This window comes from Cnephaeus nilssonii (genome assembly GCF_951640355.1).
Source record: "Cnephaeus nilssonii genome assembly, chromosome: 17".
Lineage (NCBI taxonomy): Eukaryota > Metazoa > Chordata > Mammalia > Chiroptera > Vespertilionidae > Cnephaeus > Cnephaeus nilssonii.
Window position 1 is genome coordinate 13,521,421 of NC_137088.1, and position 27,955 is coordinate 13,549,375.

At 36.4% G+C, this 27,955-nt stretch overlaps 1 protein-coding gene across 1 annotated transcript in view; it reads right to left on the minus strand.

Moving 5' to 3' along the window:
* Nucleotides 1-661: 661 nt before the first annotated feature.
* STT3B (STT3 oligosaccharyltransferase complex catalytic subunit B) overlaps nucleotides 662-27,955 on the minus strand; it is a 74,784-nt gene continuing 47,490 nt past the window's right edge. Inside the window, exons 6-16 of the mRNA XM_079794791.1 lie at nucleotides 23,915-24,013; nucleotides 22,192-22,338; nucleotides 21,203-21,251; nucleotides 19,756-19,910; nucleotides 17,730-17,941; nucleotides 16,026-16,213; nucleotides 14,991-15,162; nucleotides 13,930-14,103; nucleotides 11,316-11,429; nucleotides 6,358-6,570; nucleotides 662-2,285 (exon numbers count right to left, since the gene is read on the minus strand). Coding sequence (XP_079650917.1) covers nucleotides 2,205-2,285; nucleotides 6,358-6,570; nucleotides 11,316-11,429; nucleotides 13,930-14,103; nucleotides 14,991-15,162; nucleotides 16,026-16,213; nucleotides 17,730-17,941; nucleotides 19,756-19,910; nucleotides 21,203-21,251; nucleotides 22,192-22,338; nucleotides 23,915-24,013 — 1,604 coding nt within the window. The 3' untranslated portion in view covers nucleotides 662-2,204. The remainder of the gene's footprint in view (nucleotides 2,286-6,357; nucleotides 6,571-11,315; nucleotides 11,430-13,929; nucleotides 14,104-14,990; nucleotides 15,163-16,025; nucleotides 16,214-17,729; nucleotides 17,942-19,755; nucleotides 19,911-21,202; nucleotides 21,252-22,191; nucleotides 22,339-23,914; nucleotides 24,014-27,955) is intronic.

Genomic DNA, 27,955 nt, shown 5'->3' on the forward strand with positions numbered 1-27,955 from the left:
TCAGTGGATAGTGTCGGCCTGCGGACTGAAGGATCCCAGGTTCGATTCCGGTCAGGGGCATGTACCTTGGTTGCGGGCACGTCCCCAGTGGGGGGTGTGCAGGAGGCAGCTGATCGGTGTTTCTCTCTCATCGATGTTTCTAACTCTCTATCCCTCACCCTTCCTCTCTGTAAAAAATCAATAAAACATATATTTAAAAAAAAAAAGAAATAGTCTGAGCCAATTATCCTATATTCCAATGTGTTTAAACTACTATAATTTTGTTTTTCTGATATAATAAAATCACAAATGCTGTTTTATTGAAGCAATCTATTGGACCAAAGTGGTGTTCCCTAAAACTAAGAAAGGTGAGAGATCATTCCTGCTCTTAAAGAGAAAATTTTACAGTGAAGACTTGACAAATTAAATATCACAACTTTATGAAACAGGGTTTTTGTTAAAAGTCCTTAGATGTTTTCCCCCTCACTAACCTATAAAGAGACTTTCATTCTGAGGCAAAAAGAAGGCAAAATAAAATGGTAGGGCAAAGTTGAACGAATCTAGCACTTTTCTATACATATTCTCTAAATAAAACCTTTATAAGTGAACAAGGAAGGAAGTGTGTGTTCAGTGCTCTTAACTCCTTTTAAAAAACAGATTTGTAAAAGACAAGACACTTAACACAAAATTTGAATTAACTTTATTTTCCCTACAGTCAACAACTTCTCTGCATTGAATTTTAAAGCAACAAATTAAAATCCCCCAAATGACAAAGTATCAGAAATCCAGATTTAGTTACACTTTATTTGTGAAAATGTTCAGCCATCTGTAAAAGAACCATCATCTGGGTCAAAAATGAATCCTATAAATCAAAGAATATTCTACACTTTGGAAAAGAAAATCAGCAGTAACATTCTCACTGAATATTGTAAATTACACTTTTCTTCATAAAAGGTACATACTATTCTGCACTTTTCCACCAAAAGCAGTGGTGTAAGTTATGCTTGTTTATATAAAAAAAGTTATATCCTGTGGCAGGAAAAACCCTTTCTCTTTCATGTTTACTAAACAACTGGAGAAAATGTTCAAGTCTATATAAAGTTGCCTATAAGCTGGAAAGAGAACATGTTCAATCTCCATTTATATTTTAGTGCATTTTTGACAACTGTCACATCTTTTAAGTAAGAAAATTCCAATAGCATTAAAGAGTGTTTCATCAAATGCTTAAGGGATTAAAACAATATGGAGAAGAGGACAAAATCATTGTGATAAATGAAACTTATATAAAATGAGAGAAGTACAGGCAAAGTTTACAAATCCTTTGTCATTTTGAAGTCACAGATAATGAACTTTGTCCACGTTATGGTTTTTTCCTTAATCTTTTACATGTAAACATAGTGCTAAACCTCAGTGCTGAGATACAAACCCCATAAACCCCATCCTGGTAAGCAACATTCTGTTCAGTTGCCATGATTTCCAAAGGATATAAATTTAGCCCTTGAATGAACAATGTATGAGATCTGCTCTGTAAGTACCTGGTGAAAACAACTGCTAACAGCAGCAATAATGTGCCAACATAAAAAAAACACCTATTTGAATCAATTAGTTACTCGGAGGTTCATCTTTGAAACAGCAGCTTCTTCTTAGAGCAAACAGTAAGCAACAGAAAATGTGCATTTGATGAAACATTCTTTGCACTGCAGAAACACGAAAATAAATATAATTCAAAGAAGTATAATTACGTTTCTAATACCTCTTTCTCAGACCTGTACTAGTTTACTAGTGTGGTTCAAGGAGCTTGTATCACATTTTATCATTCGTAATTTATATATTGCTATTTGGGTAGTTCAAATAAAATGCAGGTCTTGTAAAAGAATAAAAACATTAATAAGTATGCATGTGCCAGGGACCAAATTAGAGGGTTCTTTGGTGCAGTTAGTCCAAATTCTCAGATTTGAAGGATAATATGTACCAATAAAAAAAAATCTGCTGTTAGACATTTACAGCAGTGCTCTGTCTTGCTTCACATTATAAGTCGAAAACAGCTGTTCTCAATAAGCCAATTTTATTTTTTAAGTCAGGCATTGCCAGGAAATTTTGAACATTAACCTGGATCAGTGATGGTTCTGTACCCTCTGTTGCTGTGAAACATGACATGAGCTAAAGGCAAAGACTGGTTCTCACAAGGACAACTGCTTCAAGTTAGGAACCAGAATAGTTATTTATTAAACAGTCTTCTTAGATATTTTCTTGCCTTTCTTAAAAACAAGCTTATTTTTAATGTAGCCACGCTTCCTTTTCGTAGTCTAAAAAGAAAACAGAACACATGGTGTTAGTGCAGGTTTCCTACAGATTAAAAAATATACACACATGGTTTACTGCAATGTGAGGAAGAGTCTCTTAATAAGCCCTTAGCTCTTCAACAGTGAATACCACTGTCTATGCCAAGTATGCTGAAAGATCCAAGATAAACTGGACTAGGTCCCTAGCTTTAAGAGAAAAGCAGTACTAGAGCATTCCTCTAATGCATATCACATACTCCTCATTATCAGGTGAATGAACCCCACCTCTCCTCTCTACTATAAATGCTTAGCTGTAATAATTACATTTCCAGGCATGATAGAAATACTAAATTAAGGTATCAGAAAATGTTAATGCTGCTCCTGGTATAGCCTCCAAAAATGAGCTCTGTGTCAGAAATACAAATTAAGTAACTTTGTACCCATCTATAAAAATAAAAGGAAATAAAATTACTTGACACATTCTACAATTTAGGTAGAAAAATAGCACTTAAAAATGAAAAACAAAACAGAAACCAAACACGAGGAAAAAAACACCCCATAACATTCCTTGAGTTTCATAGATCTCTTAAAAATAACAATATTTTCTTAATACTTCTAAAAAATTACTACAAATGTGCTGGCAGAGATTACTGCAAAAATGTTTGTGAAGTTAGAATCCTACAAGATAAATCAGATAGTGTTTGCCAATCTGACGTATCCACAGATATTGATAAAAGCAAATATTTTTTGGACGAAGTAATTTAATGTACCATCAAAAGCACTGGGTTAGCAGAGACTGAAGACTCAAGAGACTGACCCCTCTATTCAATTTTCACATTTAAATACAACTCTTGGAGAGATTTCAGAAACCTAGGGTATATCCTATATTGTGTACATTTACTTATGATGTTCAGTTTAAAACAATTTATAATTTTTTCTAACAGAGAAAAGAACAAGGCAAAATGCAATCCTTATTAAGGTTACAAAAATTTGTTGCTGCTAGCTTGTTCATAATATATGTTATTTTATTATTAACTTAAGGCAAAAAGTAAAAAATTTCAGAGGGCACAATTTTTAAAATTCAAACCAAGAAGCTAGTTTCTTTATCATCATTACCTACAGATTTCTAGCATGAAACCTCTTCTGCTAGATCATGTAAATGGCCCAGGTCTATGCAAAGTATGTAAAACTGGGCTGAGCCCTCAAAGTTATTTTTTCTCTGTGGGCAGTGAGCCATGCCAAAAAGTCTTTTCTGTAGCGCTGTTACTAGTGCCTCAGCCATGTCAGCTTTGCAGCGCAGGAAAATTACCAGAATGACTGCTGTACTCACCCGCCCCCCACCCCTAGAGTAATTAACCAGGGTGGAGAGAAGAACCACCACCAACCAACCAACCAGCATTCCTCTAGTGCTAGTACAAAACAGATAATAGAAAGCCATGGAAACTAGAAATTCAAAGTCCATGTTGTTGGCTACTAGAATATATATTTTGGGCATACAAGACAGACTATAAAAAGAGATAAATTTGGTTTATCTATTCACTTCTTTATTTGGGGGGAATGATGAGAAGACAAGAGAGGTCTGGATTAAGAAAATTTACTATCATCAGACAAGTTCAATGATATTGTTTTTCCGAAAAAGTAAGCCTTAACTGGACTTAGATGGATAGGAGAAAACTGCCTTGAGACTAGCAGCATTTACTTTAACTTCTGCCCTGAGGTGACTCACCAGTTTCTCTTACCACAGGCCTGTGAGAAACCAGATCATTTGATTTATCATTTGATGTAAAGACTACTAGTAAGTAAATTTGATAGGACTAACATAGTGTCAGCTGTCTGTGACATTTAAATACATCAATCTAGATTTGGTAATCTGTACCTGGCCTAGAAGTACTCATTTAAAAAGTTTCCATTTACATATCATGCAGCTAATAAAAGTTTTTATTTACAGATCACACTTTTATAGTACAAATTGAAATAATCTGCATTCTGAATATATTTGAAGTATATTTTAAATAAACATAAAGGACAATTGCTTCAATGATTTAAAATACAGATCACTCCCCCCTCATCCATGGTTTCAATTATTCTTGGTCTGAAAATATTAAATGGAAAATTCCAAATTTTATGTCATTCTGAGCAGTGTAATGAAATCTCATGTTATCCACTTGGTCCCACCAGGTACATGAATCATCCCTTTGTCCAGTGCCTCCATGCTATATACATTCCTCACTTTTTAGTCACTTAGTAGCCATCCCAGATAACAGATCAACTGTCACATTATCACAATGCTTGCATTCAAATAGCCCTCATTTGACTTAATAATAGTCCTGAAGCACAAGAGTAGTGATGCTGGTAATTTGGATGTGCCAAAGAGAAACCTTGAAAAGCACTTCCTTAAATGAAGAGGTATCCTATATAATAAAAGGCTAATATGCAAATTGACCAAACGGCAGAACGATCGGTCACTATGACGCACACTGACCACCAGAGGGCAGACGCTCAACGCTGGAGCTGCCCCCGGTGGTCAGTGCTCTCCCACAGGGGGAGCGCTGCTCAGCCAGAAGCGGGCTCACAGCTGGTGAGCGCAGCTGCGTTGGTGGGAGCCTCTCCCACCTCCACAGCAGTCGGACATCCCCTGAGGGCTCCTGAACTGTGAGAGGGCACAGGCCGGGCTGAGGGACCACTGCCCGAGTGCACGAATTTCATGCACCAAGCCTCTAGTGCAGTGATGGCAAACCTATGACACCGTGACAGCACTAACACGCGTAGCCATTTCTGATGAAACATTTGCGAAATAATGTTTTTTCCTCAAAGTGACACACTACCGGAGTTATGCTCAGTTTTTGGGCGAAGTTTGACACACCAAGCTCAAAAGGTTGCCCATCACTGCTACAGTGTAAGTGTAAAAAAAAATAAACAGTTTATACAGGGTTTGTGGTAGGTACTATAAGCAGTTTCAGGCATCCACTGGGGGGGGTCTTGGAAGGTATCCCCCAAGAGTAAGGGTAGTACCAGCGCTACATTAAAGATTTTTGTAATGGCCCTTGCTGGTTTGGCTCACTAGATAGAGCATTGGCCAGTGAACTGAAGGGTCCCGGTTTTGATTCCTGTCAAGGGCACATGACCGGGTTGCGGCTCGATCCCATGTGGGATGTGCAGGAGGCAGCTAATCAATGATTCTCTCTCATCATTGATGTTTCTCTCTCTCTCCCTCCCTCTCTCTCTCTCCCTTTTTTTCTCTCTGAAATCAATAAAAAGTAATAAATAAAATTAAGTAAATAAAGACTTTTGGCATGGCTCACTGTTGTGAGCAATGTAAGCCCAAGCACCTTTCAAGACTTAAGACTGAAAATGGTCTAATAATAATTAGTATTATAAGGGTAGTAGCTTAACTTCATATTTCATGACTGCTCATTATTTTCCATTTCTCACAGAGGGTAACCTATATAAATACTCATTAAGTAGTCTTTTGTAGCAAAGATTAGATCTCTTTCGCTTAAGTGAGCAATAATGACCTCCAATAATATACTTTGTATCTTATTAAATATACAAAAGGACTGTAATAGTTTCATCATCGTAATTCCTGCCAACAAGAATGACAATTACATTTAATAATTATCATCTTAAGATAAATAATTTTTTTATTCTGGATTCAACCAACTTAAGCTTATTCTTTATTCAATAATTAGTAAATAATATTATACTAAAAACAGAACATGAAAATGCAATACAAGTTTGCTTTGACCAAAAGATGAGGAATAGATCATAACTGTATTACTTGAGTATTTGGCACTCTTTCACAAAGGTTCAGAAAGTAATGTCACAAACACAACTTACTTTACAAATTAATTCTTATTAATGGGCATTAGTAAACTAAAGCCAGAATGCCTCTGGAAAATTGTTTGGTTCACTGTTAACCACTATGCTATCCAGTAAAAGCTGCTGGCTGGGATATCTGAAGTACTCAGTTGGAAAGGAATGCCCTCACTGGCTAGCTTGATATTTACTTAGTATTTAAGTGATAGTCTTTATAAACTTGGTAAATGGAAATTTATTAGCAATTTTTCAGACAACCATGATTTCACTTGACACCTACCTTCTTTGACAAATACTTCTGTTTTGGGAAAATGTTGGTGACTCGAGGTTTGTGGTCCAGTGTTTCCCTGTTATCAGGTGCTTTCACTTTATATATCCTTACAAGCCAGTGTTCTGATGTAAAGGCCTCCTCCAAATGTTTGAATTTAATGTCCTTGTTTCCAATCTCAGCATTACGTGTTCGATCAAAACCTGGGGGTGTACGAAAATCCAGCTGCAAAAGTGACCATATTGGATGTTAACCATATAGGAAAACATTCAGTATTCGAATAGAAGGTAGTAAATGTTATCATCAGAGCAAAACTCTCTCCCTTTAAACTAGGAAAACATAATCAGAGTAATATATTGCAATAGTTCTCATGTACCGCTTAACTAAATAGGAAAAAATCAGGAAGAGAGAAACTAAATACATCAGAATTAGAATTTCACTGAATCCTTACAGTGGATAAGAACCTTGCAGGCATTAAAAAAAAAAAGCAAAACAGAACATGAAAATGCAATACAAGTTTGCTTTGACCAAAAGATGAGGAATAGATCATAACTGTATTACTTGAGTATTTGGCACTCTTTCACAAAGGTTCAGAAAGTAATGGTCACAATGAAATCCATCAAAGCCCCTTTTGTAGGTATACTAGAGGCCTGGCGGATGAAATTCATGCTTGGGGGTAGAGGGGTGTCCCTCAGCCCGGCCTGCACCCTCTCCAATCTGGGACCCCTTGGGGGATGTCCTAAACCGGCAGTTGGGACATCCCTCTCACAATCTGGGACTGCTGGCTCCTAACCACTCGCCTGCGTGCTGTCCGATTGCCCCTAACAGCTTTTGCCTGCCAGCCTGATCACCCCCTAACTGCTCCCCTGCTGGCCTGGTTGCCCCCAACTGCCCTCCCCTGCCAGCCTGGTTGTCCCTAACTGCCCTCCACTGCTGGCCTGGTCGCACCCAACTGCCCTGCCCTGCAGGCCTGGTCACCCACAACTGACCTCTACCGGCCATCTTGTGACGACGTTGCACAAATGCATCGCACGACACCACCTAGGCTTTTATTATATAGGATAGAGAGAACACACAGAAGGGACTTCTTTTCTGCTTCAGGCTCTTACACTATCTATTCTCTCAGCCGGAAAGTTCTTCATTTAGCTATTTTGCATGGCTGGTTTTTTTCTATTCTTTGGTCTCAGCCCAAACACATCTCTTCAAGGAAGAATTTTCTTTTTTATATACTTAAAAGATATACTTTGACATAAAATTAGGTCAGTCATTAAAGAATAAGCTTATTAAAAAAAATTTACTTTATATATCCAACTAGAGGCCCGGTGCACAAAAATTTGTGCATTCAGGGGGGTGGGTGGGGGTGTCCCCTCAGCCCGGTCTGTGCCCTCTTGTAGTCCAGGAGCCCTCTGGGGATGTCTGACTGATGACTTAGGCCACAGTCTAGCCTTCCTCTGCGGGATGCAACCGGCAGGCCAATTGGGGAATGGCGCTGACTGGCAAGCGGCACCCCCCCCCCCGCCCCAATTGCCATCCCCTCCCTCTGCCCGCTGGCACCCGCCTTGGCTGGCCTGGCACTGCCCACTCACCAGCTCCACCCCCCACCGACTGGTCATTCCACTGTCCAGTCAATTTATTATATAGGACTAGAGGCCCGGTGCACGAAATTCGTGCATGGAGGGGGGTTGTCCCTCAGCCCAGCCTGTACCCTCTCCAATATGGGACCCCTCAAGGGATGTCTGACTGCCCGTTTAGGCCCTAAACGGGCAGTCAGACATCCCTCTCACAATCCAAGACTGCTGGCTCCCAACTGCTTGCCTGCCTGCCTTCCTGATTGCCCCTAACCGCTTCTGCCTGCCAGCCTGATCACCCCCTAACCACTCAGCTGCCAGCCTGTTTGCCCCCAACTTCCCTCCTCTGCCAGCCTGGTCACCCCTAATTGCCCTCTCCTGCAGGGTTGATCACCTCCAACTGCCCTCCCTTGCAGGCCTGGTCCTTCTCAACTGCCCTCCCGTGCAGGCTGGGTGCCTCCCAACTGCCCTCTCCTGCTGGCCATCTTGTGTCCACATGGGGGCAGGATCTTTGACCACATGGGGAAAGCTATATTGTGTGTTGCAGTGATGATCAATCTGCATATTACTCTTTTATTAGATAGGATAGAGGCCTGGTACAGGGGTGGGGGCCAGCTGGTTTGCCCTGAAGGGTGTCCTGGATCAGGTGGGGGTTCCCTTGGGGCATGGGGCAGACTGAGCGAGGGGCCTGTGGTGGTTTGCAGGCCGGCCACGCCCCCTGGCAACCCAAGCGGAGGCCCTGGTATCTGGAATTTATTTTCCTTCTACGATTGAAACTTTGTAGCCTGGAGCGGAGCCAAGCCTGGGGCTCCCTCCCAGGCCGGCAGCCATTTCTGTTGGGGTTATAATTGAAACTTTGTTGCCTTAAGCGGGTGGGTCCGGCCAGGGTGTGCGGAAAGCTTTGCTTCCCCTGTTGCCACCGGCAACCCTGGCCTGCTCTCTCAAGCTCCATCCTGCCACCATTTGTTTGAATTTGTTTACCTTCTATAATTGAAACTTTGTAGCTTGAGTGGAGGCTTAGGCCAGGCAAGGGCAGGCAGAAAGCTTGGCTTCCTCTGTTACCTAGGAAACCTTGCTCTCTGTGGCTGTAGCCATCTTGGTTTGGGTTAATTTGCATGCTCGCTCTGATTGGATGGTGGGTGTGGCTTGTGGATGTGTCAGAGGTATGGTCAATTTGCATATTTGTCTATTATTAGGTAGGATAGTATTGACTTACAAAACCCCCAAATATTTTCTTGAAATTGGTGGTAGAAAAATCTCCTCTGTTGTTTTTCTTATCTTTTACACTTCAGTAAAAGTTTGCCTTTATTTTAAAAATTACCTGTGTCCTCCGCCAGGATATAAGCTGCATGATGACCTTATCTTATTCAATGTGGCTTTATTTCCCAGTGTTATTTGTCAAATAAATGCACAAGCATACTAGATCCTGAAAGTGGGAACTATAAATAAAGTTTAAAAGGGCAAACCAAGGGAGGATTTATGAGGAATTAAGAAAGGAAAAACTGGGGGGAAGAGAGAAGATTTTAAATTCTCAGGCTACATTTATGTTGACACAGAGCATAAGTGAATTCCACTTTAAAACAGAAACTAAATCTATTCTAATGAGGGAATTACTTGTTCATGAATATCTATATAATAGAAAAGTTATACTTCATGTCTTAAACATATATTATTCTTGAGTAGGGAAGGCATCAAGATGAAGACATGGTGGAAGCATGGCTTAAAACAGCTGGTAAACTTTTGCTGTTATTAATCTTCACCGTGGACATTTTTTCCATTGATTTTTAGAGATAGTGGGAGAGGAGGGGGGAGAAGAAGAGAGGGGGGAAAGGGAGAAGGGGGGAGGGGGAGAGGGAGAGGGAGAGGGAGAGGGATATCAATGTGAGAGGGACACATCGACTGGTCTCCTGCACACCCCAGATTGGGCATTGAACCTGCAACCCAGGTACATGCCCTTGACCAGTAATTGAACCTGTAACCCTTCAGTAGGCGGGATGAAGCTCTAACCACTCAGCAACAGTGGCCAGGCAGGGCCTGTTGATAAACTTAAATGAGAGCAAGAAAACTTCTTTGCCACCATCATTATTGAAAAAAGAAACAAACCTTTGAATCATTTTCTGAAGTAGCTAATTTTTATGGCTTAAATGTTTCTTCCTTAATGAGTTTAGAAACTAGGCAGTGGCCTTCAGAAATCAAAACAGAAAAATCTAAGTTTAGTAGTAAAATTACTGTCTATTTATTAAAAGCCACCTGTAGAGTAATTCCAAATTGATAGTGATGAACATTATCTTGATCGCTAGTGTTTGTATAAAATTAAACAAGTAATTCTTCCTCTGCCTCCTAGTATCAACTTAACCCGAATGCAATATGGAATAAGGCAGTTTTCACTGAAATCTTGGTGTGAAGGTTTTAACTTTGTATTATAGTCATGTGATCTAAGAGCCATAAAGAGCCTTAGAAATGAAGTCATCAGTACAACCTCCATTATAAACAGACAAGAAAAAAGTCCAGGAAGGATGTGACTTGTCCAAGGATTACATGACTTGACAGAACCAGATCTAAAACTCAAGTATTGTGACAGTAAGTCCATTGTCTGTTCTTTTTGCCACAATATCTCTGCACATTCACTCATTTTTTGGACGCTTAAGCTTTTGTACCACATCATTCTAATTTTCAAGAAAACTCTAACCTGGATAGTCTTAGCTATCTGTGGTAAAAAGAACAGGGATAGAATGAATATCTGAAATGTCCACATAATTCAACTCTTTAATTTCAGGCTTTCCCCCACCAAACACCAAAGTATCTACTTAAGATCACACTGTTTTGCCCTGGCCAGTGTTGCTCAATGGTTAAGAGTGCTGGCCCTTGGATCGAAGGGTCTTGGGTTTGATTCCCAGGCAAGGGCATGTACCTGGGTTGCAGGTTTGATCCCAGGGCATGTGTGGGAGGCAACTGATTGATATACTGTGTGTGTGTGTGTGTGTGTGTGTGTGTGTGTGTGTGTGTCTTCTCTCTCGCTCTCCCTCCCTTCCACTCTCTCTAAAAATCAATGGAAAAAATATCCTCAGGTGAGGATAAAACAAAAAACCACACACAAGTTTCCTAAAGTGGAAGAAAAATGCCTTCAAAAAGCATGAGGCCAAAAGGCAAGCAAAGATTGGATTTGGCCTAGTGTTAATATTTTGGAAGGAAATCTTTGATCTAAATTTTTCACATTTAAGTTTCAGAAATTTAAATTTAATGGGCGGGGGGTGGTAGGGGGGAGCGTGTTGGGGAATTTTAGATAAGCACTTCTTTCTTTATAGCACAACCAAACATCATTATCCTGTTTTTAGAGGCAAACAAGACTACTTTTAAAATATTCCCTTAAAAAAAGATTATAGTAAAACTAATATAACTAACCTGCATTTCCCCAAATCGGTAATATGACATTTTATACATAAGGCAATTCAATAAAGTGGGGGATCCTGCTTTGTCTACACGGAATTCTCCTTGTGGGGTGAAATAGTCACTTTCCTACAAAAAAAGAAACCAGAAGTTTATGTCAGTTAAATTTACAGGTCCCTCTATTTATTTCCCCATAAACCAGCTTTTAGGGTATATTCAGAAAGCCATATTTAGTTACATATCAAAAAAATATTCTATCAGAGGATTAATTTATAAATTTAATGTGATCCCTAAAAGAACCCCCAAAATTATCATGAGTGTTGAACAATACTATTTGTTGGAGTAAGGAAAGGCAATTAATCCTACCAGATTATAACCACAATATAAAAACCTCAATAATTCAAAAGAATGGTACCAACACCATGGTTTTAATACCAGGTAGATTCACTCTCTCCAAATGCCCCATCCTCACCCCATTATTTATTTTCAGTTTACTTTAATTGGTCTTTATTTTTCCATATGAACTCTAAAGTCAGTTCTTTAGTTGGGGGTTGGGGGAAGTGTTTAGAAAACTCCTATAGTAATTTTATTGGGATCTCATAAAATTTATAACATAACCTCTACAAAGGCCAATTTGGCACTATAAATAGAAATTCCTAGTTTAGGAATTTACCCTACAAAGACACTTGTACATGGGTAAAGTAATGAGTATAAAAGTTACTTATTGTACCACTGTTTATGAGACTAAAAACTGGAAACAACCTAAATGTCCATCAATAGGGACAGGTTAAATAAATCATGAATGCATATACACAATGGAATACACTGTGTCAAAGTGAAGAAAAAAAAAGAAAACAGCTCTCCATATTCTAATATAGAAAAATTGCTAAGATATATAGTGAAATTTTTTTAAAAAAAGCAAGAACAGGGTGTGCATTTTGCTATTATATCAGCTTGAATAAGAAGCATAAAAAAATAGTAAGTGATTGCCATGGGCTTTTTTTCTTTTCAGGGGGAGCGGTGGAGGTTGGTAAAGTTATACTGTATAGCCCTTTACATTTTACTTTTGAACCATGTGACTGTATTACCTACTCACAAACTTTAAAAATACTGAATATAAAAAGCACAGAAATTTAGAATTTCTATATAAATGTTCAAAGCATATATCTGGATCCACCACATGTCATAATTTTAACACTGCTAAAGGAAATACAAATGAAAATCACATACTGAAAAATTAAATCAAGATTAGTGTAATATAAGGAAATATATATTAATCACAGTTTAGGGGAAATTTCACAGCATTTACATTTGAACAGGAAATGTGGGGCTTTACATGACACACATGCATAAATTCTCCCAAAAGGTTCTTTTATTCTGGATCAGTGGTGAATCTCACATCTTTTGGGCCTTCATCATTTAACCATTTGTACGCCATAAGTGTCTATAGACGCAAGCGGCGGATCCTTTTAAATTAAATTCAAAATATCGTGACAGTTAACTGGTTAAACCACTTGCTGGGTGCCCATCCTCTAAGAGCTCACAACTGAGTGGGAGAGATATGATAGAATCTGCCTACAAAACAGGCTGTGTGTGATTCTGACGATGAGTACACATGGATATACCAGAGAAGAGCTTCTAGAGAGGGGACAAATCTGTGGTAGGGAAACTATCCCAGGAAAGAGAAGAGTATAAACACCACGTGTTAGATGAGTCAAGGAAAGATACCACAGGGCAAGTTTCAAGGCAACTTGAAAAGATTGACAGTAAAGTAGACTGACAGAGTGGGGGGGGGGGGGGGGGAGATGATAGAGGGACAAGAGGCAAGCAAAGAAAAGTGAAGTACTAAGGAGCTTGGATTTTATACCATTACCTAATTGCAGAGATTATTACATACCAACCACTAGGCTGAGGCTTCACCTACATTACTACAAAGTCTCAAAACAGCACTACAGATGAATTATTCCTGGCATTCCCATTAGTGATAATCTGAGACGGCCTTAATCTCCATTATACACCAGAACCTAGAACAAGACTGAGTGCTCAAAGCATATAATACTGATTGGCGAAAAATAACTTGCTCGTAGCACCAAGCTGACAGTGGCAGGGTTTTAGTTCTAACTGATGTCTGTCTATGGTTTTAAGGCCCTTTTCCTTAATCAATTGAAGGCTTTTAAACTGTAAAGTGACATGATCAATGTCAAGTAAGACTGGGAGAGGGAATTTAAGGGGCCTTCTTCATTTAACCATTTGTATGCCATAAGCGTCTATAGACGCAAGCGGTGGAGAGCAATTTTAAGGTCACTATTCTATTTCAGGTTTATGATCATAAGGATCAGTAACAGTGGAAACAATGGAAACGGAAAGAAAGGGCAGAACTGCAAAGGCTGTGAAGGAGTCAAAGGAAAAGTCTTGACAAAAGATTGCTTTGGAGAACAGAAATATCAAGTACGAATTTCAAAAGATTTAAAATTGGGAAAATGCTTATAGTATCTTAATAGTAAATTCAGAGTGAAGAGTCTAATGTGGGGAATAAAATAATGAAAACAAATACTATGCAATTAGCAAGATAAGAGAATTACTTGGACCTGTGAGCTGTTTTAAAACACCTGAACTAACCGTTTCTTACCCGAATGTCTTTTGGATGTTCCCCTTCAGCTATCCTAACCATCCAGAGGAACTTGTTGATGTCATCACCAGAATAGCCAATAACCCCTCCAAAAATTACCAAAACATAATCTACATCCAAACTCCTCATGATTTTATAGGCTGCTGTTTCATTTGAAGACATAGCTTTTCCCACCTACAGAAAAAAATGAGAATGTGTATACTTAGCCCCACAATATGCTAAAAAAGAAATAAATGTACATTTTTACCTTATGAAGGAATGTACCTCAGGAATCTGATTTACATGGAATTCTTTTTATAGAAATGATTTGCTATGAATTCAACAAATTTACTGAGATTCAGAAGCACCTCACTCACTATAAGCAGGTATAGCAGAAATGTCAAAATCAGAATACATGTTTTAGTATTTTGCTAATTATTTCATGAAATTAACATTTTAGTATAAAAGCAGGCAAGCTTAAAAGAAACAGGACTTCTCATTACCTCAAAGCCAGGTATGACTAGCAATCTAGCCAGCACAAATATATTCTTCTCAGTCTACCAGACATCTGATAATTAGCTACAACACTAGTACAAGTAAAACTCATTTGGTTAATATCCACTATTGATTTAAAATCTTTTAAAAACAGAGATGTGATTACCTGAATTTATGTAAATTAGTTGACAGAGTAAACAGTCCCTGAATACAGTGCATTTGTTTTACATATTTGCAAATAATTATCTTAATTTATAAAATGGAAAATACAAGTCAAATTTAGTGTTTTAAAAGTTTCAGATTTTTGGTGTTGGAAAAAATAAAAAAAGTTTCAGATTTTGCCAATTCTCATCATGAGATATCATGAGACCTACCAGAAATCAGCTTACAATTCAAATGATACTTAAATAAGTAAATATGCATAACCTGAACCCACTTTATGGAATGAATTGTATAAAGAGAAATTTTGAGAATTCTGCACGCAAAGAGAACATTCATCTACATTTATCCTTCTTAATTACAAGTGATGCCTGATTGCTAAGTAATAAAAATTTATAACTTTGATCTGTTGTTTATTGAAGTCTTACCAGTGCTATGTGGCTGTTATTCCAGGTATTATTATCCACCAAAGTAGTTCTATTAGCCATTCCAGCTATCTGATAGCCATAATCCCACCAAGACATCACTCGGGCATGTTCATCTGTATTTTGCCTTAGCCAAAAGTAAGCTTCTCTAAAATCATCTAAGATATTCCTGGTGCTGAAAAGAATCACAATATTCTTTTAAATGAGATATTATAAATGTGAAGAGAGTAACTTAAAATCTTGAGGTGTTCAACCATTGAATTAATCTCACATTTTAAGGGCGGTTTTTAAACGCCTCAAAAAATGGGGGTTGGGGAGGATATCAATGAAGAGCTAATGCTTTTTAAACTTTAATATGCATGCAAATCTCCTGGGTATCTTGTAAAAAAACAGATTCTGAATTAGTAGTTCTGGGGTGGGGCCTGATATTTTGCAAGCCTAACAAGAACCCAAATGAAGCAGAAGCTGGGGTGGCAAAATATAAATGATCTCTTCTTCAGTTTCAGCTGCATCATAATCACCTAGAGGGCTTATTAAATCAGAGATTGCTGAGCTCCACCTCTAGGTTTCTGATTCAATAGGCTTTACACGGGGTCAAGAATTTGCATTTCTAACAGGCTTCCTGGTAATGATGTTGCTGTATAGCAAGTCCTTGAATAACAATCCTTATCATGGCTCATCAACGTTATAGGAATTGAACTCTTTTTTCACTTAGCCTATGGTAAAGTTGGTTTCATTATATGTTGTTTTGTTTCGTCACAGAGCCTAACTATGATGTTAAGTGAGAACTCATTGTATGTCCAAGGACCACATTTTGAGAACAACTAATATACATGTTATGAATGCAAAGACATTCTGGACAAGAGCATGAAATACAATGATTACCACCCATATGGGGTAGGAGAGAAAGGCTGTAAGAAAAACAAGATAGATTCAAATCCAGAGCCTCACAAACATTCTATTTTTTAATTCTTAACCACTGAGACAGAAAAAAAGGGATAGGTATAAAATCCTTTTGTAGCCAAGTTATTTTCTTACCCATCATGATTGTAAGAGGCCAGGACCACACTCGGACTAGAATAGGCATTGCTTGTGACCCAGGTACAGTGGACTGCAAACATCATCAATAGCATCAGCATCAACATGGTGACAATGCTTTTTATATTAGGACCTAGTCCCTCTTCAGTTTTTTCCTGTTCAGTTACATGTTTCCTCACTTTACCTGCCTGAAGATACAAAAAATTGGTTAGACAAATTCATCATTTCACTGGTTTCATTGAGATGTTCAAGAAAAGTTAGGAGAATGTTAATCTGTCAATTTAATCCTTTGAGGAAAAAAATGTATAACCATCAGGTTTCTTGTGTAAGTGATAAGTTTTCTAAAAATTAGCAGTAGATTCTCAAATTAAATGTGATTGAGGTGGTTTCCTGGAACTATACCCAATCCAGGAGCTGGTCACAGACCAAAATATCTCCAGTAAGAAGCTGCTTTCAAACCGAGTATCCTTATGTTTTATGTATGTACAAAGGAGATAACCAAATGGCCTTATTCTGGCAAGCTTTTTTTACAAAACCCAAATTCCTCATCCTAAAAACAAAACTGTCCAGCTGTAATCTGGACCATGTAGAACTTTAGTATAAGACAAAAAATGCATTTTCAGAATCAATCTTCCAATTTCCAAATCCCAAAACAGACATATTAAAATTAAGATTACATTTTTAAAAACTACAACAGACAACCACCAAAAAACCAGAACAGAAAACTAAACAGAGTCATAAGTTCTAAATTGCTAGGCTAGTTAAGAAACCACAAAATAAAATATAACCACAAACACAAAAGTAGGTATGTGCTGTATTAAAACCAATCTGTATGAATTATATTGGGCCTATATAGTAAGGCAAGCTTTTCAAAGTTAATACTTATTCTGGAAAGTTTCATTGTTAATTGGTATTTAAAAACCTAGTTAATATTCAAATGAAGTTTAGTACGTCATCCAAGACAAGCGTGTTTTTTTTGTGTGTGTGTTTTTTTTTTCAGGGAAGTGTGGGAACACAGTCCCCCATTACCACAAATTATGCAGTCAAGTTTCCCACATTTGGGGGAATTGCAGGGGTCAGCACATCCAGAGTACAGTGGATAAGCCTTGCCCTGGGAAAACCACCTTCCTGATCATGGTACCTCCCCTGCCAGGTAAGTATTAGTGCTCTAATTCTTACGAGTCTTTTCCACATTTGCACCAAATATGACCTTGCTCTTTACTTAACCTGACAGGTTAAAAGTAAAAGTAAATTACATGCCCTGGCTGGGTGGCTCGGTTCGTTGGAGCGTCGTCCAGTACACCAAAAATAAATAAATAAATAATAAAGAAATAAATTTTAAGTTTACATTGAACATGGACCTCAAAGATAAGCGTTTGTGCACATGGTTTTAATGGGGTTTATTAATGCTCAATGTTATGTAACTTAGTAGAGCACTAGGTTTTTGCTCTCAAAAATAGAGGGATTTTGGATAAAACCTGACCAAAATGAAATGAGAATTCCTACTCTGGTTACATTCTATTTTCTTATTCTTACCTAAAAGATCAAGCAGGATTCAAAATTTTAGGCAAACAGTAGAGACCAACTGGAAATGTCAGTTTGTCTAAATCCTGTTTAATCACATTTCTTAATATTAATAGTTCTTACTGTGGTAGAAAAATAAAGCACATAAATTTTTTAAAGGCCTTACTTTAGATTCCCCACCTTATCATACAAATTTCCTGGGTTTCTTTTGTCATCCTCATCACTGCTGTCCTCCACAGGTGGGTTTTCCCTTTTCATGTCATCCCCCAAATAGTGCTCAAAAACATTAGAGAAGGCAATTGCAGACAGCATACAGACGACGGGAGTCAAAGTCAACATCAGCCGCACCATCACTCCAGCAAAGTAGACAGCGCTGATGGCATACAGAGCAACTGGAAAGACAAGCTCTCTTGTAACACTTCAGAAAAGAAAATGTTCGCAGGAGACTGAACTAAGTATTTAATACCACATTATAAAACAAGTCTAAAAACAGACATCTCATAAAAGAGCTAATTGTTTTTAAATTGATATACCAACCAAATGATTTAATAGTCATATTTAGAAATTATAGCTAATGCTAACTAGATACTATATATCAACAATTTAGAGAAATGTATCATGATTTAAATTTAATTATAGTAATTATAGTTACGGGAAATGAGACAAATTCATTGTCAATATCATCACATATTAGAAAATCCACAGTTGATGGATGAAAACACATTTGAGGAATTACATTATCAGGCAGAGTAAGTTTATAGAATCAAATAAAGTCTATGAAAAGCTAGTGCCAATATCTGGCATAAAGTTTGTCTAAAGTAAAAATAGGATGAGGAGAATATAATTTATTAGCCTAAGGAGGAACTTACTAGTAAGAGACTTTTTAAAAAATTCTAAAGTATTTTCCAAAAGCCAAAGCCTTCCACATAATGTGCTAACCACCAGGAAGGCTCTACCATTTCAGGCTGAAGGCTATATGAATTCATAAAGTCAATGAGTCATCTGAGCTCCTATTATCAAGTAAGGTTAATTAAAATTTCATTTCCTCACTAAAAAATTATAGCATGTTCATAACTGTATATCTCAATAAATTTTACAAATGTGCACACCTATGTAATTATCACCCGTATCAAAATATAGAGCCTCCTCAGAAGAATCCCTCATACCTCTTCCCAGTCAATAACTGCTCTCCCCACCCCCTGCCTATAAAAAAAAAGTAATCACTATTTGGACTTTTAAAGCATTAATTTTCTTATTCTTGATCTTTATTTTTAAAATTATATAAAAATGTTCTTTTTTTGTATTGGCTTTTTAGGTTAAACCATTCTTTTATTAATAGCTGTGTTGTATTCCCTTGTAGGAATACATCGGAATTTCTTTTTCTATTCTACTGCTAATAACCTTTGAAATGTTTCTAATTAGGGGCTATTATGAATTAAGTTGCATTATTAAACATGTCCTTTGTTGGACATACGCACTCACTTCTCTTGGGATTAGGATTGCTGAGTCATGAGGTGGGCAATATGTTTAAGCTAAATCTTTTTGAATAATGCAATATTAACATGGCCTTTTCCAGAGGGACTGGTCTACATAAACTAGAAGAGTGAGTGTCATACTTTGGTTAGAATTCATGCAAGCGTTATCTTTTCCTCCTGACTTCATTCTGGAATAGTACTGTGAGTGTCACTCACGGTCCAAGCCCCATTACTTGTATAAATTCAAGTCCTGGTACTACAGATTATTTTTGTGTATGTTGCCTTTTTTCAGTTTATTAGTTGAAAATTTACACAAATTATCAGTGAAGAGGGTGTTTGCTTAAAGGTGATTCTTATTCCATTACAAAATGTACTTGCACTGAAATTTCGATGATGGTCACCCCTGCAAACTTCTTTCTACTTAATCAGATCTAACTTAGAAAATTAAATCAAGACTATACTGTAAGCAAAGTTATAATTCCCAATGCTTAGCCACAGACTATAATAACCTCTCAGAAAATGTAGTAACTTGAATAAAAATGTTATATATGAGCCCTAAATTAAAAGTTAATAAAATACATATAATATAAATTCACTGGGTTTTTCTTGCTTAAGATTTATGCAAGAAATTTATCTTGACTAAGCAGTCATGCAAAGAATAAAACTTTAAAAGTGATGTCAGTAATGAAAATAATTGTTCTAAAGCTAAGTATTTATTAAAAATCTCTTACCAAACACTCTTTCATCGTTGATATTTTTAATGCAGAACCATAGGCCTGCTGGGAAGGTACACACAAGAATATGTAGATCAAAGAAGAAAGACACCCAAGTCGTAGGTTGATGCTCAGACACTGATGCAATAATTGGAATATGTATTTTTGCATACCTGGTATTTAAAAAAGTTAATACTTAATATTAAAATAAAATCCTTTTTGATGGAAAAATTTTCTTTGACTGTAGATATGATTTCTATCTTCTATCTCTTCTCAATCATAAGTATAGTCCAACATAACCTGTTGTATTAGATATAAATCTGGTCCACATTGATAAAACAAACTAATATGTCATCCCTAAAATTAGAAGAATTATCTAAGGCTAGTTATATTATAAAAGTGTTGGCTCTGACTTTTAATACAAAAAGTTTTGCTCAAACATGAATTTGTTCTGCATTTTAACTTAGCACCTCCTACATCTCACTACATATTACTATTACTAGCAGAAATAAGACATCATATTGCCACAATACTTTTCTTAGCAAGGCAATGAGAGAAATAGAAAGGACAGGACAAATTATTCCTGAAATGCCCTGAGATTCCAAAGTAGTCCATTAAAATTTATAAAGTAAGAATAAATATTACTGACAAAAATTCATCTAATTACTAGAGATTTTCCTCAAACTCTCTGGTGTCCATTGGCTGATCTCTTCAATTATGTGTCCAAATGTTAGTTTCAGTCATTAGTATACTGTATATTTGCTTATGCCCTTTAATTAGACCTTCTGGTATCACAGCAATGGGAAGGCCCATTCAATAAACTGCGGTAGGTTTTTTATTGGGCCATTTAGGGAATAACAAAGAAGATAGAACAGTGGGAACAGAGAAGACAGGTAAATTATAATCAAAAGATATTTTCTCATCCTTAGGAAAACAAAAACATCTTATTGAACCAGTTGTCTAATTTAAAATTAATTTTTAAACTATTTCATTTTCTAATAGCACTTTTAAAAGCACACAAATATTCTGTAGTATATGTAATAAAATATCAAGAAACTTAGTGTGGCATTAAAAAACATTAAAATTTTTTCTTCACATCTACAGTATATGAGCCTTAATGATTAAAAAGTAAATACTATTAGATGGAAACTTTGAATACATTGGTAAAAATAAAAATCAATCATTAAAATTGCACAAATGTTATCTGAAATGTTTTCACAAAACTAAAATAAGGAGCTGTCCATGCAGAATCGAAATATATGTCATGCGTATCATACTAAAGGTGCATTCCAAGCAGGTATTATAACAAAGAAAAAATACAAGGGATTCAAATCAACAGTTACTAAACTAGTATATGTTAGATACTTTTAAAATGTTACCCAAGACTAATGGTAATGCTGACAATATAAGAACAGAGGGGGGAAAATGGCATTTTAATGAGGGCAAATAACTTATATGCACTTACCCAGTGTCCCACAAGGAATAAAACCTGCCACTCCATGGTGCAATGTAACCTTAAAAGAAAAAATGTAGAGGCAATTAATCTGCCTTTTTAAATTGTTTTTGTTTGTTTTATTGGTTTTATATTTACTGATTATTATGGCTTAATTTAACCTAGTACTTAAATTTTTCAGTTTTAACTTGTAGGTGACAACATATTTCACAGGGCTGGCAATCAGATAAAATGTTAATGTGATCAAAGAAAAACAAATATCTGTGGAGATTACATTTCCAGAGAAACACAACAAGTGGACAGATAAAATTGTAGGAAGTTTTCCAATTCTCCCATACACTTCAAGTTGACTAGTAAAACAAAGCTAAGATAGTAAGAAAGCACTGGATAATATTTAAAAAGGGGGGTGGGTGGTGGTGTCTAAATTATCTAATATAATATGCCCAATTTAGATGAATTATGAAAATGATTTTAATCATTCATGCCTTTTTCTCTGGTCAATTAATTCTTCATGATTTTATGAGCTAGGCTGATACATTAATTTAACAGATGGAATACCTTTAGAAAGAATTTGACTTGTTCTAGGAAATAGTGAAGTTAGGTTCACAAAGTAACTTAGAATCCAGAAGCAGACTGAAACTAATAAGCAGACTGTTTAAAAGTAGGACAGAGAACATATGCGCACAAGAGGGCAAGCATGCAGTAGGTTAACATTGGAAGCTTTGAATTTTATACAATTTGGGCCTATTCATATATCAAGAGGATGCTTGAAAGTAGACTTATCAGATCTTGAAGCAGCAAAATTAAGATACTGCTAAAACAATCACAATTTGTAGTGCTATGTAGATTTTAGAAACTTTGACTATTATTTTTATATTGTTTATTCAGAATGCAACCATAATATTTGACCCTCTAGGATAAATGGAATATGTACAAAATTTGTAAGTAATTACTTTTTACAATAGAGACAAGATTCACATCCTACAGATGATGACACCTACCTGTATAAGTCAAATAGATGACACTAAGGAACACAGCACCTGCAGCTACTGATACACCCAAAAAGAAAAGGGTCTGGAACTCTTGTTTTGTTAACCGATCTCTCAGATACTGCAAGAAAGCATAAGCTTGCAACAGTGCAAATACACCTAAAGAAAAAGGTCATATAAGAGATTCTTAGAACACCCGGTACCATTCATAACAAAGACTAGCCATTTCATCTAACCAACATTTTCTTTGTCAAATGACAACCAAATAATACACCCCCAAAATTCTGCTACACATTTTTTAAAAAAGATCAGACTCCCCATACATGGACCAAGAAAGAAAAATCCCATTTCAACAACTAGAGCCTATTTTAGCACATTAAATGTCCTCCTTTTGTCCCATATTTTAGTGACATGTTTTCTAGGGGGGAAAAATAGAAATGTCATTTAAAAAAAATCCTAAGATTTACTGAAGGAAGAAATTACTTGGATCGGGTAAATCCTGATATGATATATAGTTATCATTTATAGCTGAGTGATTGTATGTGACCTTAATTACACACTTGTATAAGATTCTAAATTAGTATATATTAAAGTGAGTACTAAGATAAAATTAAAGCAATAACTGTGAAAAGTATTTATTGCCAAATGTGCAAAACACAATACAAACCACCATGTGTAAAACAAAACAAAGACATGAGACCCCTAACCCTTCTGGGACATTATTTTTCTTTTAAAAATTTTATTCATAGGAGTTATTTTTTAAAGTTAATTTTAGAATTATTAAATGTGTACTATCAATGATTTAGATTTTAAGAAATATAATAATGCATATGCATAGAGTCGGTTGATTGTGTATCTACACAGACGTTGCTATACATGATTGTATGCAACACTGAATATTTTTTTCCAAATTACTACTTGGTAATTTTATAACATCACATTATAAATGTAAGTAAAACCATTTCACAGATTTGAAAGTACTATATAATAGTAAGTTGTGGGTTCTGAACTTTTTGGGTTTGTGTCCTCCTCCCGCCCCTCCCCGCCAAATTCTCACGGAGAATGTGATGATAAAAGTTATAGAACATCACCTCAGAAAGTTAAATATACTGAATTTATAAAATGTTACAAGTAAAATAAATACCCACAGCCTTCATATGGGCCTTTGACTATGGACCTCTAGTTGAGAAGCTCTGATAAAGTTTTATTCACAGATCCTCCATTTTTGTTAATTGTGACCCAGGTTAATAATGGCAAAGAACTCTGCTTATGTGGAGGAGAATTATATGACTTTTTAATCAATATAAAAGCCATTAATTCTAGTTAGTAGATATAGATGAAACACTTTAGTAAAAGGTAATGAACATAAAAATGAAAAGTTCCATCTAAATTTCCTGAAATGGAAACACTGGTATAATAACTCAGTGTACAAATACTGCTTAATATTAGTTTATATAAAGCAAGTATTATTTAGTGCTTGCAAATAGCATCAATTGTGCAAAAAAAGATGTTTTGCCTTTTCAAAACAGCAATGAGAGGGAAGATAGACACTTTTGGGAACACAATAGCAGAATGTTTCAATAAAACTATGATATTTTCATTTTACAGTGATGTTGTAGAACCAATATGATGAAAATTAAAAACAAAAAAGAAAAACCACTTTATTCTCTTGAAGGTTGGCTAGCCACACATTCATACATTCTTTAGAAGAAGGAAAATAAGTATTTTCTCATACCTGCAGCTGCCATGTGTTCACTTGTTCTGATTGGCTGGAATCCCACAAAGGGTATCTGCATGGATAATATTAAACCCACAATGTAGAAAGTGCTATATGCTAAAAAGACAAAATAGGAAACAAGATAATTTACCACTATCATAAGTACTTCAAACATAAATGGATAAATAACTCATTTTCTTTTAGCAAAGTTTTAACTGAACTTATTTTAAGAACAGAATCTTGAAGTGACTTCTAACTGATGGTTAATCATACATTATAAATCATGAAAATTCTTTCTGCCATTTAAAAAATTATTGTTTTAAGTACTTTATTTCTGCAAACTATAATTTAGAACAGGTTAGGAGATAACTGGTGCTGCTTTCTTCTCCCCCAAATGGAGTCAAACTTTTTTCAATCTATCATTAATAATCATTGACACAACCCAAGAAGCTACATAATATATAAAACATTCCTATTGCCATTAATCCAAAGTATGCATGACCTAGTGAATACTTATCATCATCGTATATATAAGTAGTTGCCATTATCTCAAAAGCTCAAGTATTTCACAACTTTTAAAAAAAATCCTCACCCAAGGATATGTTTTTAATAATTTTTAGAGAGAGAAATATGGATGTGAAAAAGATGTATCAGTTGTCATTTTACGGAGTACAGTCAATACTTAGTTGTTGGCAAATACAGTACTCTATTAGGAAAAAACACCTGGGGGTATATTTAGGAAGAGAACTGTTATAGCATACATACCAGTATGCTACACATGTATAGCACAGCATATAGCACATACTTCCCTTCACCCAACTTACTTAAGAAAGTTTATCTGCTTAAAAAAACAACCCCATCTATAGAAAGTAAATTATGGGCTCATGATTCAAATGTCAAGTTGCCTCCCAAGCTGTCTGTTAAGAGATGACTGTAGTGTTAGGAAAAGGATAAGTTCAAGTAAATTTAATAGAAAGGACCAATGTATATGAATAAAGTTTCTGATGATCTCAAGCTAATGGGGAACTGGTTGTCTAGAAGACTGTAGAAGTAATCCACCCAATAATATCCTTTTCAGATATATTCATGTTGGAATGGAATTGCCCTCAATGAAGTACTTGAACACAAATGCAATAAAAGTGAAGTAACTAAAAATTTCTATGTCACAAGATTTGAACTCTCAGCCTATTTGGTTGATGAGTTTTCTAAAATCAATGTTTCATTTACAAATTAGTCTTTTATAGATGTCCTGACAGAGAGTCAGAGGCAAAATCAGGAAGAAAAGAAAAAAAATTAGCGCAAGGCCATTATTTGATTTTGAACAACTACTTAATAACAGAAGTTTCAATTTCCTCACTACAGAATGAGGGGTTTGAACAAGAAAATCTGTTGATCCCCCCTAACAATAACCTACGATTCCATTATCAATAGGCCTTTTAAACACTTAGATCTGGGAAATCAAACCCTAGACAAATACTAAACACACAAAATCACAACTAGAAAAGCTAGGCTTGAAAAACCTTATGTCATTTATGTGTTTTCATTATACTTAAGCCCACTTACATCCAAACACCACAATCACCTCTGAGGCTTGATTTCTCTTTTCTATAAACATAAATGAGCACTAAATATTATAACCGTCAAAATTTGGATTAAATATGATAGATGGCACATGTTGAATAAAAAAGAAAAACTTTTTAAAAAGTTGAGGTGAAATACATATATAATCATTTTAAAGTGATCAATTCAAGTGCATTTAATACATCCTCAATGTTGTGCAACTACCACCTCTCTGTAGTCCCCAAACATTTCATCACCCCAAAAAGAAAACCTCCTACTCATTAGGCAGTTGCTCCTCATTCTCCCCAGCCTGGGCCAGCCCAAGGCTTGTTCTTAATTGCAAAGGTAATGCTTTTTGTTATTGTTGTTTAAAATGTGAAAGCCTCTAGTCCATTTACTTCCCTCTAAGTCACATTTTCCAGAAATAATCACTAAAAGGTATGGTGGATACACAAACATGTTCATATCTCTCTTCAAATGGAAGTATACTGTGCTTGGCAGTGTACAAATTTCAGCAATCACTTGCTTAGAAACTACTGATGAAGTTTCCTCAAGGATTTGCTCAAGTTTATTTCTAGGCATATTCAAAAAGAAAAGAATAAGCTTGCTAACATTCTCAATTAGTGGTTTTATGCAACGCTGCAGACATTTATTGTTATTACTAAGGAAGAAAACACTTCATGCAGAGCAGATGAACTAGGGTTCAAGTTAATTCTAAGAGTGATGGAGATGAGTTCAAGAAAAAGAATTCAATGTCTGCAAACAAAAACATGTTTTTACCTAGGCTTTGTACAATAGCATTTAACAGCGGGTTTAAAAATTACCTCTATAATTTACTCAAATATTAACCTTACATCCATTTATGGTCAAGACTGTCTAAAATGACAAAATCCTTTTAAGAGCAATCCCATCCTCTAAGAGATATCTAATTGAGAAAATCAGATGTACACAAATAACCACATACAGTGAAGGAAGTACATGTGAGATTGATGAAAAAAACCTGGCCCTATAAAAACTTGAATGAAGGCGATATCACATCTTCAGCAACACCAATACCATTTCTGCCACTGTTTTCAGAAGACTTCAACAACCCATAGCAATAGCAATCACTCTCCACCCAATTTGTCCTACAAATTCTACAGGAAACTTAACCAAGCTACTATCCACATATAACTTTCTATCTACCCATGTTAACTGACTTTTCTTACCCTTTAAACCAGAAGAATAAAGTTTTTCATCAAAGCAGTGAGTTCTATGGAAATGTACAGTATCAGTAATGTTGTAAATCACTTATTACATCATGAAAATGTTACCACACTGCCATCCTGTGGAAGCACTTGCATTCACGACTGAAGATCATACTTCTAATGTGTTAGAGGAATTCCAGAAAAAATTGCCATTAAAAAGTTATATACAAAGTCTATCATTATTTTTAACAACAACAAAACAAACAAACAAAACCCAAAAACCCCTCTTTGATTTGGGACAAATAATAATCTTCTAAACAGAGCCAAAATATCTTTCGTTCTTAAAGTACTCTTTTTTAATACAAGGGTAGGGGTTGGACCAGATTGATACAGAACAAAATAAACCATTGCCCTTGACTTACACAATTGAGTTGTTCTATAAGATAAAAGGCACTGAAAGGCCTAATTCAAGTTCCTTTGAAATTTTAAGTTTTCAAGAAGCTCCTGATGTTCCCCAAACTAACATGTATCTTCTCTGTGACAAAGCATTACAGCTTGTGATGGCTAATACAGCCCTTCCTTCTGGCTGTTCCTGAATTACATCCTTTTACAATAAATCAGTAATCTAATAAGTAAAGTATTTCTCCAAGTTGTGAGTCACTCTAACAAATTAATCGAAACCAAGGAGGGGGCTGTGAGAACCTTTAGTTTACATCCATTTTGTCAGAAGTTCCGGTGATAACCTGAACTTGAGATTGGCTTCAGAAGGTGAGGCAGTTCTATGGGGCTGAGCTCTAAAACTGTGGCATCTGATGATATCTATGGGTAGATGGTGTCAGAATTGAGCTGAATGGTATGACACCCAGCTAGTGTCAGAAATCCTCTCTAATAAAAGAGTAATATGCAAAGTAACCATCACTCCACCACACACGCCACGCCCACCAGCCAATCAGGGTGAGTATGCAAATTAACCCCAGCCAAGATAGCTACCAGAAGGGAGGCTTGGGTTTCCATGGCAACAGAAGAAGCCAAGCTTTCCACACACTCTGGCGGGCCCAGACCTCCACTCAAGGATACAAAGTTTCAATTATAGAAGGTAAACAATTCCAAACAGAAACGGCTGCCAGCCAAGGAGCGAGCAGGAGGCTTGGCTCCGCTCCAGGCTACAAAGTTTCAATTGTAGAAGGTAAATAAATTCCAGATACCAGGGCCTCTACTTGGGTCACCAGGGGCGTGGCTGGCCTGCAAACCACCACAGGCCCCTCACCCAGGCCACTCCACGCCCCAAGGGAACCCCACCCTGATCCAGGAC